At 38.7% G+C, this 13,401-nt stretch overlaps 1 protein-coding gene across 1 annotated transcript in view; it reads right to left on the reverse strand.

Moving 5' to 3' along the window:
• Positions 1 to 7,939, reverse strand: part of LOC139735876 (uncharacterized) — a 50,334-nt gene extending 42,395 nt beyond the window's left edge. Inside the window, exons 1-4 of the mRNA XM_071646627.1 lie at positions 7,580 to 7,939; positions 2,025 to 2,333; positions 696 to 766; positions 161 to 266 (exon numbers count right to left, since the gene is read on the reverse strand). Of these exons, the coding sequence (XP_071502728.1) occupies positions 161 to 266; positions 696 to 766; positions 2,025 to 2,256 (409 nt within the window). The 5' untranslated portion in view covers positions 2,257 to 2,333; positions 7,580 to 7,939. The remainder of the gene's footprint in view (positions 1 to 160; positions 267 to 695; positions 767 to 2,024; positions 2,334 to 7,579) is intronic.
• Positions 7,940 to 13,401: the final 5,462 nt, after the last annotated feature.

Raw genomic sequence — 13,401 nt, forward strand, 5'->3', positions numbered from 1 at the left:
CAAAAACTATTTCACTATATTTTTTGCTTCTGATACACCATTTCTGATAATACACAGAATTTACGCTCAAGCCATAGAAAACAGCATCAAAAAAATATCACTCTTGACTTTGTCCAGTTTTGCGACTGCATACCGCAAATCGAAAAACCAATTCACTTACTATTTTCCACATGCCTGTCCTGCATTAGAAGCTGGTAAACAGAATCTGGAACCTCTGACTGCCGGTAATACCATTTTACTACGACATGGACATTGTCCCGCTTACTCTGTAGAAAACATGATAAATTCACAGTAAATAAAAGTAATGTTTACCACAAAAGAAATCTTTGAACTTTATTTTTTTAAAGCAAAGACAACTGGAAAAGAAGAAAAGAAACCAGAGATGAAAGCAAAGAATTCAACAGATTCATCAAAGAAATATTATGACAGTGCAAACATTTCTGTTACTTGAGAGTATGTTTACTTGATTTGAAACATCTCTGAATACCGGTATATCTATTCACTGAAGATTCCATGATAGGCTCATAACCATTAGGGTGTTGGGCATACAATGGTGTACATATTGTAGGTAACATGTACAGAAACATGGGATGATGTGAAATGTATTGAGGTTAGTTGAAGCTGGAAGAACAGCTATTAAAATACAAGGCATGTACATTTCATCAGCGTATACAAAGTATAATGCTAGCACTTACAACTTTAAACTCCTGAATGGAACAGATGAAATAAGGCAGTTCAGCTCGAGGGCTCTCCATGTACACATCATCTGGACAAAATAACACAGAGCAATAGTTCCATGAGTGCTATAGAATAAACGTTGACATCTACAGTGTAATTGTTTTATGGAAAGCACCAGATACAGAAGAATCTATGCAGAGGATAAAGGTATTTTGAATGAAAGCAGCAAAACCAATCAGACAGATGATGACAATTTCACGAGAATCAGAAATAATGTGAATTTTTACTGATTTAAGTAATTTGCTCTCCTTATGAGTTAAACCCATCCTTCTTTTTCAGGCATTTGACCAAGATCCTAGAAATTTTAATGTAATGATACGACTACTACTAATAATAATGATAACAACATCAACAACAACAAGAACACTAATAATATGTAATAATAATAATAATAATAATAATAATAATAATAATGATTCACGATATTTCTATAGCGCTAATCACACAAAGACGTCTTAAAGTGCTGAGAAGAATGAGAAAGAGGAAAGAAGATGGTACAGTTTCAGAATGTTCAGACAAGAAAATTAACAGTTAAGAGTTGTTGACAGATGTAAAAGGTAATGTACAAGATAAAGTAACATTCACTGGCTTCCCTTGACAGAGACCTTAAATGGATAATCGAAGCAGGTATTAGATTGTACTGGTTAAAAACAAAAACAAAAACATGTACACAGTCTTTGTGAGCCCTACACAATTCTTGTGATCCTATCTCCCTGATCCTCTCAAAAAGCCAACCAGTCATATGCCACGTGACACTACTTGCCTATGACCTGCAGTACATTTCAAGACATTTGAGGAACATGCTTAAAACACAGGGCAGTTCAATTTTACAAAGAAACGCGATACATTCATAGTTTTAACCATAGATTTTTTTCTTTCTCACAGACGGAGGTTATTTTTCTTAACTCTGCCTTTTACTAGTCACAAATGAAGGCTACTTTGGATATCATGGGTACTTGTTATAAAATTTCTGAGCTCACATATTCATAAAACAAAGCAATCCCCCCTCAAAAAAAAAATCATGAATTATTCAAGTTACCCACCCCCCCCCTCCTTTCCCAGAAAAGAGATGAAAAGAAAAAGAAATTGTAGTTGGTACGTGGGCTCTTTCATTGACAGGATCTGATAAACTTTATCTACTTATCTAGGCAAGACCACAATAAATTTTACTAGTGATAAGAAGTCCACGAGGATATCATTTCCTCATTAATCAAGGAAAAAATATGTTTAAGATTCACAGTTTGAGTTTCTTTGAATACATTTTTTTTTTGTGACAAGTTGCATACCTCCAACTTCATAGACTGTGCTTTCCTTCCCCATGTACTGGACAATGTCTCCATCAGCATTCCTCTTCGTTCGTGATTCCAGGTTACTCTTTCTAGAGCTGGATGAGCGGCGGGTCTCATGTTCCCGCTCAATTCCATCATGTTTCTCTGTGTCAACAGAGCGCTTGCGGCGAGGTGTTGGAGTTGACTGGTTAGAGTGGGACTCTAACTCTCCCTCCTTCTTTTCTCCCATATCCAGATGGCAATGAAGGGTCGACACCAGTGTTAAGAGGAGTAGCCCAAACCCACTTCTGGCTCAAGAAGATTTGGCTGGCAATACATAGAAACATCCAAAACAGAAACATAAAATATCACTAACATTTTATAATTGCATGCACAGTCCTCCCAACAACACTGGCAATACACTATACTTCAGCATACACTATGCTACATACACCATCATTCCACCATGGTGCACACCTCCACACCTTCATTATGTTCTCCATAAAATATGATCAATTTATGGCCCTGTAACATCATGAAACAATGTAAATTGCTTGCCTACTTCTATCATGTTTACTGCAAATGCAGTGAAATTTCAGACTATAATCTTCAAGATAGATTCATCTTAACCAAAACTTTTATTTTCTTATAAAGGCAGTGATAAAAAAAGCATCTGAATGATACAAATTTGTCTCATATCGGACATGACAAAGTTATTAAAAATAATGATACTTGCATCAAGTTGTTTTAATTGCAACTGATTGACAAAGTGCCCTTCACTGACATTCAACTAAATCCAGGCAATGCCAGTGGCCCTGATGAACTGTCCCCTAAACTGTTAAAACTGGTATCACATGAGATTGCCCCAGCGTTGGCATTTCTCTTCCAACAGAGTCTGAATACTGGACATGTCCCTACTGAATTTAAGCATGCTCTTGTTACACCAATACACAAGGCGGGCGATAAATGTAACCCAAGCAACTACAGACCAATATCTCTGACTTGTATCTGTAGTAAGATCATGGAACATAGTATTGAGTCATATCTGTAAGCACATTGCTGCCAACAACATTTTCACGGACGAACAGCATGGTTTCAGACACTTGCTACCCAACTCATAACTACGACTGATGACTGAGCCTTCTCTCTTCAATCTAGAGATGTAATTTTCCTTGATTTCCATAAAGCATTTGACAGAGTACCACACCCACACCTACAGACCAAGTTGCAATATTATGGAATCAGAGTGGACACTCTCCAGTGGATCATGTCACTTCTAACAAACAGGCAGCAAGCAGTCATTGTGAACGGGGCTCATTCATCTTGGATGCCTGTCACCTCTGGAGTGCCCCAGGGCTCGGTCATCGGCCCGGTCCTATTCCTGCTTTACATCAACGACATCAACACCAATATCCAATCGAAAATGCGTCTTTTTGCCGATGACAGTGTCATTTACCGGAACATCAACTCTACATCTGACTCATACATCCTCCAAAACGATCTCAACAAACTAGCAGACTGGTCATCCGAGTGGTTGATGGGCTTTAACATCAAGAAATGTGCTGCTCTCACCATCACCAACAAGCGCAACCCAATCATAGCTGATTACACGCTTTTCAACGAATCCATACCACGAGTTCAGCAGTACAAATACCTTGGCGTCATCATAACTGCTAACTTAAAATGGAATGTCCACTGCCAGCAAATTATACACAAAGCCAACAAAACCCTTGGTCTTCTGCGCAGAACACTGTCACCCTGTTCCAAAGACATCAAGCGTCAAGCCTATGTACCAAGCGCTGATTCGTGCCCAACTAGAGTATGGCACAGAAGCTTGGAACCCCAACTCTGCAGGAGCAGTGGAAGGCTTGGAGAAAGTGCAGAAAGCTGCAGCCAGATTTGTCCACCATGACTATCACAGAAATACCTCTGCTACAGAACTTAAGAAAAAGCTGGGATGGGACACTTTACACACCCGCAGACGTCTTGCACAATGCACCATGTTCTTCAAGATTCACTACCATCATGTCAATATCCCACTTCCAGTGTACATAACCCCGGCCAAATATCTCGGCAGACACAGTCACCTTCTGAAGTACGAAGTTACTGTAGCAACCATTGATGCTTCTACCCCCGCACAATCAGGATCTGGAACCACCTACATCTTCTTGCAGTCACAGCACCATCAAAAACTTTGACAGTGGATCCCATGTCAGTTGTGTGGTCAGGATAAGATACTGAAGGTGAAGATTGGTTAACAAAATTATGTGGATGCCCCTCCAACAGGTCAGGACTCTAACTTTCAATTTCTTTTTTACCAGACTAGACTTCATCCCACTTTACCTTCTAGGGGGTTTATCTGTGATCCTTCTTCTGGTTAGGGCAATAATTATGGGTACCGTATGGAAAAGGATGAACATGAGAATTACAAAATTGATCTGTTCCCCTAGTTACAGGTATGAAGAGCTTTTAGTGTATTTTATGAAACATTACTGTGTACTAGTATTTCAAAATAATCATATTATGGAGTTATACCCTTACAAGTAATTATTTTCAGGCCGGCGATACGGTGCAATGAACTCCGCGATAAGAGGCGAAAGCTTCTGAATTCATAATAGTCATCAAAGCACTGTGTGAAGTGAAGGACAAAAAATTTCAAAAGTTCATCTTCTCGTATCTATCTTATTTTACACTACCAAATCCCTTGAAACTTCACATATATCTCATATGGCTATATCATCTTTCATATGAATTTTTGGCAGAAATGCTGATGTATCTTTCGAGATATAAATTTGTATTTTTCTATTTGAGTCGATCGTGGGAAAGGGTTAGGATTATTTCCCAACACAAGTCTGCTACATATACATTTGATTAACATATTGCTAGTCGATATATACCCTGCAGACTCACTACCTGCGAAGTTTCAGGTTTGGGCAATTAGTAATTAGGTTAAAATCACAGCAAATAGACAACTAAATTTAAGAGGAAATACTGGACATGCACAAATAGCTGTAGATCATCCTCCTGCTTAAGCGTTCTCTACTGGTCAGAGCATGCTTAGCCATTCAGCGGTGTCAGGTTCGGTGCTCAGCGACAAGGTTCAGTTTCGGTCCACAGGATGGTGAGTGGGTGAAAGACGAACCCTGCAATGTGCTTCAAACTGTTTCATGCAGCACGAAAACCGATAATCAGACTGCGTAATGCTAAATACGTTATGGATTGGCAAGTTAATTGCAATGTATCGCCGAGCCTATTTTCACTTTATGTTTTAGTATGTCATATTGTCCTCCATATAGTGTGTGAGATGGGAAGAGTTTGACACTATGACAGAGCCCACTTGGGAACAAAGGACTGGTTAGTGCAAGAAGTTATCCTCATGAAACTTTTGTTTTTCTTGACAATCAATGGATGGCTGAATGGCTGCAAGAACTTCAACCTGCCTTCCACTTCCATGCAAGTTAAAGAAAACTACTCTCAATTTTATGACAAAGTAAAACATTTTAAAGTGAGAACATAGTTTTGGTATGGGTTTGAGAACCCGTCTGGCACCATTTCATATTTGCTTGCAATATATCGAAAGAGTCTACAAAGACACTTACCTGGCTGACGCGATTTGTCCGGGTGATGAGTCGTTTTGGAGTATTTTGAGATAAAAAATAAGAGTCGGTATACCGACCTTTATTCCAGAAGGATCCAGACTGACTCGGTCTCAGGGAAAACTCGGCCCTAATTCAGACAATTTACACGCAAATCGTGATCGCCATATTCTACTGTATACCAAACGAGGCTTAACTGAACAGACAGGAAAGCGTGCGCTAATCCTGTACAAAACAAATGGACAGCGGGCGGTCCTCAAGCGTATTACGCACATCACCTGAGTTGCTGAGACGCGGTGTCTTTGAACTTGTTGTTGTTTATCAAGCGTCTTTGATTGTTCTTAGATAAAAATCTTTGTTCTATAGGTGCTTGATAGGCACACACTAATTTTGCATGCGCACCAGAGGTTTTTTGATGCGCGCGTTGTATCAACTCAGACCATAACTGCGACTAGCAAGAACGCGAAGCGCTATACAGGCCGCTCCCATAGTACAACACTGTACAATCCAGAGGGACAACTCGGCCCGCTGTCAAAGCGAGGCCGAGTTGTCCCCGCGTCCGAGTTTAGCCTGACCCTGATCGGGTAAGTTCTGAGATTGCAACTCCGGCGAACCTTTTTGGTTAATATTTCGTATTTTCGTCGTTACCCATCGAATATCTTGTTATTACAGCGTTATTCTGCACATTTCTTAGGCATACGTTCACATTTGGGAGCGAAATTTGACAACTTTTTCAGGCGTACCAGAACTACAGTGTATGTTTTGGCTTTAACAATCTAGACACAGAAAGAAGAGTGTCTAGAAGTGAAAAGAATTCCTTTAAAATATTTTTAATTTTTCCTGTCTGTACCCAGAGTGCAACAGATTCTCAGGCTCTTCCTTGACCTCATTTGTTGATTCTGCCTGATGAGCTTGGTGAGTTTTGTCTTCATAATCAATCCTCTCCAAGCATATTGGACAAGACACTATAAACAGCCCAACTCCAGACCAAATATGACAAAGTTAAAAGACTGGTGAAGGATTCAGAGTGAGTGAATAAGATTGATGAGAAGACGAATAATGTGGTAGAGACCCTTAAAGGCTCGAATTCACAAAGATGGTACAATCTTGAGCAGAATATGCAAAGTTGACACACCGTTGACTGAGTTGGGAATTGGGCATGCAAACATGACACATAAAGAGTTAAATACCTTGTGTAACTTAGAAAATATTCCTCAGTTTCACCTTCACTTCATTTGATTTCACTGTGGCAGAAAATACTGCAGATTCTATCACGGGTTCAGATTTTTGACTCGTATTGTACGGTACGCGGAATTCTCGGCAACAAAAGGAAGTAGAAATCTTGTGCAAGCTCATTATGACAGCCTGTTCTCAGCAATCATGCACCTGTTCTCAACTGACAAAGCGTGTTAATCTTGCATTTACATAGCAAAGACGTGTACTACATGTTAACAACATAGATCTTAGGGCCGGTCTATAGTATTATAATAGTATTATGTGTATCAATAACCCCGTTGCGGGGCGCTGTAACCAGCCTAAATGAGGCGTGTTGAGGTCACTGTAACGATGTTAGAGTGTAGCTGTAACTGGGACCAGCCCCAACGCGAAGCTCCCACAGTAAACTGTGACGTGTGTAACGTTACAGTACAAGGAGTGCCCTGGGGTTAAAGGGTTAGGGTCACTGTTTTATCAACTACGTCCCAAATATCCAGCACAGCAGTGCTTTATCTCTTTCTTTAATTATTTTTACACAGCTGAACCGTCCTTGGCATATCTTCATATCTTATTCATGTCTTCGTCTATTTCTTTGCCTTTGACATTGGTTTGGCTTTGGTTTGTGTTGCTTGGTTTTTCACACTCAGTTTACAAATAAACTGGTTGAGGAGGCAAGATCTCCAACACCTGCCACTTTTCATACGTTAGGCGATATGCAATCGAAAATAATTGTAATGAACAACATAATGGTATAGGCCCTACCTTTAAAACTCTCCGTCTTCTGCTTTTGGTGAGGTGGGATCATCACGAAGCAATTGCATGGCCATTGTGAGTGAGTGCGATAGAAACTCGATCGAGTAGATGTCTACAACACTGCTAAGAATAAGAAACACTTTAGATCTACGGTAATTTTACAATGATTGCAACGCGCTGACACTTCCTCGCTCAGCAAATCTGTCGCAGTGATGAAAATCTCAGCTTCAAGTTGAAGATAGTGCCTTCTTGGTTATGACCAACACTTGGATAGATCCTAGAATGACTGGAATTTTACTTTGCCAGCAACATAATAATTCTTAAGTAAGCAAACATTATGTACGATATATGCTCTCACATATGCACATCACTTCGTATGTAGTGTGAAAACAGATCCAGCAGGAACGTACGCAGTGCGTGCTGTGTGTGTGTGTGTACGTACGTATGATCGAGAAGAATACGCGACAGTAGTTTTTCGTCTGACATCTTTTGTGTCCTTACTGTACTGCACTCTGTACTACCACGGAGGTACTACAGGGCGAGTCAAAAAAAGTTTACACTCGGAAAATTTTCATTTATAAAAAAACAAAAACAAAAACAGACAAAGTATAACCATGAACGAAAGGCTATCCTGTTGTAACAGTGTTTTGAAAGAGTGATTTATCCAGAATAATTTGCTATCATTTTTTTTTTTTTTTTTTGGGGGGGGGGGGTGTGTGTGTGTGTGTGTGTATGTGGTGGGTTCAGGCGTCAGGCTTGGATGACAAGGAGGTATTGTTTGCGAGAGTGCTATTTATTGACTTTCGCAAAAACATAAAGTGAGCGAATGAATTAAATGTACCAATTTTTTTTTTTTTTTTTTTCAGAAGCAAAGTCGCACACACACTTAGCTAGCAGACAACAAACACGGAACACACATAAGGAACACACACTCACATCACATAGCACGTTAAGACGCATACTGGCCGATTCATTCTGCTGTTAGACCAGGCGTCCACTAGGGCGCGGACAAGACGCGGACAAGCTCCGGAACGCAAATTTGGTATTCCGCACTCCTTCGGGAACCTGTCCGCACGTTCCTGAACGTGTCCGCTCAGTGTCCTAAACATGTCCGGGCGTTTCCGCACCTTCGGGAGAGAGAAAAATTTCCGCGTCCAAATTTTGATCGAGACCAAAATTTGGACGCGGAAATGAACTTCCTGACACCTTCGGCGACTTGTCCTGACGATGTCCTGAGGATGTCCCGCTTGTCCGGAACCCTTCCGCTCCTTCCGCACACGCTCCGGAAAGAATCCCGCGGTGTGGGGAAGCTTCCCGAATGAAAGCGGAAGACACCAGGAATGGTTTAGGACAGCGCGGAGCCGATGCAGGCTCGATGCGGATCTATATATGCAAGTGTCCGGAACCGATGCGGAAATTTTGTGATCCAGACACGAAAATGTCGACACTTTCCGCGAGCGTCATGCCAATGAAACGCAAAATAAGCAAGAAGGGAGGCGAGGCCCCCATGCAAATATCCCCATCACAGGCACACCTTTCGTCTAGTGATGAAGAACAGGTAAATCTAAGGAATTTCCGGTCCCAGAAGGCAAAGAAGAAGGTAGTAGAGACTGTGCCAAAAGCAACCAGAAAGAAGTGAAATCAGCCCAGTAACTTCCTAGTAAGTTTGTTTTGATTTGATCTTTTCAGAAATTATTTTTCATCTGAGTGACTTTCCTGGTTCCTATTACTTACTATAGTACATTTTCCTTTATGTTGTTTTCGTATTTTATTTGCAAACAAACTAGGTTGTCCCATGTGACAGCCCAGCTGAAAAATCACAAAAGTAGGTGGAAGTACACTCAGAAAAAAGGCATAGAATTTTTTGGCTAAATGTTAATGTATTATATAAACATGAACAAGTTGTTATTCATACGTAAATGCTTTCTAATGATACAACATATTAGAACAAAAGACAAATTCATCACACTACAAAGCATGAATTCAATTGCAAAGATATACCTGTGGTCTCATTACAATGTAATATCTTTGAAGCCCAAAATAACAATGAAAGGTAAAGATGATAGAGGAAAATGAAGAATTTTCTGTCACTTCAAAACTCAAGTGAAATGAGAGAAAAAGCAATAAATCATGAACTCGAAAAAGTGTTAAATTTCTGTCTTTCTTTTACTTTGTTTTTTTTTGCTGAGTGTATATATTTAAGTACACATTAAGCATCACAAATCATTTCAGAAATATTCTTTACCTGAATGATTTTCGTATAGTTGTTATTACCTAATATTTTTTTCTTCTTTTTGTTTTAGTTGCAAACAAACTCGATGGTCCAATTTGACAGCCCAGCTGACCCCCCCCCCCCAAAAAAAAGTAAATTAAAGTAGGTTACAATTATTTCCCCATTTTACACTTCATTGGCAATAGGCTAGTAAGCTCTTAGCATGAAAAAAAAAAATATTCGGACTTGAAACTGTTCAAAAGTGATCAAAATAAGAGAGGGTTAGAGATGTACAAGGGTAAAAATCAGAGAACGAAAAACAAATTTTATGATTACGATCATTTTGGCATGCTCTACAGAAGTATCAGACAAAACATGTATATACTTCACGATGGATAAAGCACATGTCTAAAAAAGGGAATAAAGAATGTATATATATACATATGCATTTATGAATATATATATATATATATATATATATATATATATATATATATATATAGCAACATAAGTAACGGTAATATAAGTAACAAAACTGCAACAAAGTTCATGCTGTATTCACCATGGGTTTATTTCTTGTGAAGAAAACTGTTGGTGAATACTGCATGAACTTTACAAAGTTCATGCTGTATTTACCAACGGTTTATTTCTTGTGAAGAAATAAATCGTTGGTGAATACAGCATGAACTTTGTTGCAGTTTTGTTACTTATCTTTTTATCTTGCCCACACGTGGACTACCTTATCAACATGATTATATATACATATATATATATGTATGTACATTTACATTTTTATGTATATTATATATATATATATAGATAAATATATATATAGATATAGATATATATATGGTTCAAAAAGTTTGCGAATATCATCCATGTGACTGTAGGCAGAGAAAAAGTTGTTTTCCCAGATGAGACAAATCAAAAATTAAAAAAAAATGAGTCATCAGCCGACATGCAGACAATCCTATTCTTCGACTTTTGGTGGTCACATTACAACCAATCATATTAATGTAATATCAGCCGCTACTGCGGAAGCAAAACAAGGAGCATCAATGACGGCTAGCAGTCAAATGAGGAAAAGTTAAAGTCAGCGCCAAATTTATACCTTTCCATTTTCCTGGTATTGTCCGCAGTTTGTCCGCATGCCTAACTTTTGTTGTCCGGAAGGCATCCTGATTGTCCGCGTTCATTCTTGGTGTAATCCTAGATGTTTCCGCGCTGCCCGGCTACGATTAGCATATTCCGAAGTATTTCGCGCTCTTCCGGAGTGATTCCTAGGAATGTCCGCAGTCAGTCCGCGGACAGTCCGCGGACAGTCCGCGGACAGTCCTAGGAATGTCCCAGTTAATGCACCATATTTTTATCACAGCATTATGATTGAATTCAAATTCCATATTCATATCAAATGGGAATTTTGCAGGAATATCTTTATACTTATTAACTTCTGTCCGAAAATCAGTGTATTCTAACCCCTGTTGAGTAATGCATGGATGACACATTATAGACAACAAATGGTAACTTTTCAAAAGTCAGAAAAGTCAATTCTCAGAGTTTGTAAAACATTCTTGCTTCTGGTGAATGCTCTTGCAAGTGCTGTTGTTTATTTATCTTCCATTGTTTGACCCCCCCCCCCCCCCTTTATGCAATATCATTATACTGTATGTAGCATCTAAATGCTGTGGATCATCATCCTCTTCATCATTATATCTGAACAGTACATTTTAGCATTTCTTGAGGCCACCTTTAAAGTGTGCTCTCTCAAGCACTACACAACCCCCTCTTAGGTTTATATGACATGTGCTGTTACATTTTGGTAACAATATCTGATACTGTATCTGAATGGATTTTGTAGGTTTCAGGCGAGTTAAACAGCTATTTTCCTTTGAATTGTGCTCACCCAACATAAAAAAGGTGTCACGATAGGTGCAAGGGGTCAAATGATGGTTGAAAAAAAAAATCCAGCACTTACACATGTAAATATTCACCAGGAACAGAATGTTTCACAGAGCACCCCCCCCCCCCAAAAAAAAAGTGACCCCTTTGTCTTTGATGTGTGTTCACTCATGCATGACTCAAGAGATCATGCTCACTTTACACAGAAGTTAGTCAATATTTGCAGGCATACCCCTGCCAAATTATTTTACTAAAAACTTGTTTGTTAGAAAGTTACACTACTTAATTAAAGGTATTAGCCCACATTTGTAAACCTGCAGCAATTGGTCTCATAGTTAGCATGGAGTTTGGGTATGATTGCAGTAACACCTGTGCAAAATTTCGTTCAAATTAGTCCATTACTTTCATAAAAATAAATGAAAATGCACCGTATGCATGTGTATAACACTCGCTAGCTCCGGTCCACGTACGTACTACATGCATGCGATACATGTGTAAGTTACATGTACGTAGCTAGCCCGCGCTCGTAATTCGATTTTGGGTCGGGTTGACCCGGTTTGAAAATTGACTTTAAAACGATGATTTTCTCTCTTTCATCGAATGGTATAGACAAAGAGCAACAGGTGAGGTATGTTACTGTTATAACTTGTACTTGAAGTCATATTGGACCTATTTTATGCAGTTTTGATTTTCGTGGGTTTGCAAGTGTGGGCTAGTACCTTTAAGGGGGATACTGTTTTTTGTTTTGTGTAGGTAGAGAAAATCAAACAGAATGGTGCAGGTTTCAGTGAAACTGAAAAAAACATTATTGAATTTTTTTTTTTTTCTAATACTAAGTTTCGCATGTGTTCATGAAACAGTAATAGCAGCTTTAACCAAATATGTAGAAGATGTGAATCAGTGATGATGCCACTGTTTTAAAGGTCCCCATTGACTTTACACAAATCTGTACTGAACTTTGTGGTGTTTTTTCCAGAATATAAAGTTATTAATTAGCTAGTATCCTATAAATCAGAGTTTTTTATTGCTGTCACAATCTCACTGTTGTGACTTTTGAGGGTCATGGGGTGGTAAGTGCTACATTATTACAAAAAAACATGATTTTAATATCTTTGTGTGCAAAGCGATACGTTTCATAGAAATGCCAGCTGACATCATCACCTCATCTAATTTGGAGATCCAGTACCAATACATATCACTGCTTTGTAAAAATGTGAAATGGGAAAGTTTATTTCATGACTGATTTTAATGATGCTTGATTTTTCTTTTCTTTCAAAGTTGTTTTGAACATTGCACTGTAAAGATTGCACACGGTAGTCCTCATACTCGTATGATTGATCTGAGCAATGAACCACACTTAAACACACACACACACAAAAAAAAAAACCAACAACCAAAAAGAAAGATAGAAAAACAAAACACACCTAAAATTAAATGATGGATTCACTGGTTGGTGAAATATATTTCTAGGAAATCTTATTCTATTTTCTGATTATGACATTTGCTTTCAAAAGAAGTTTTGATTCAGGAGTGTAATGATACCCAGGTACATTGCTTCATCTTGGAGTGATCAAGTAAGCATTTGAACAAGTACAATGTTGTAAATACAGTACATCTCACATGAGGCAACATAGCATAAGTCCAAGCAATAAACTAGTCCCAAAGTTTTTCTTTTTTTTTCTTTTGTTGACTTATATGTAGGTCAACATCAGCCTAAAGT

Source organism: Diadema antillarum, unplaced genomic scaffold (genome assembly GCF_040938485.1).
Source record: "Diadema antillarum isolate AM-2024a unplaced genomic scaffold, OU_Dant_1.0 seq00000604_RagTag, whole genome shotgun sequence".
In the NCBI taxonomy this organism is placed as follows: domain Eukaryota; kingdom Metazoa; phylum Echinodermata; class Echinoidea; order Diadematoida; family Diadematidae; genus Diadema; species Diadema antillarum.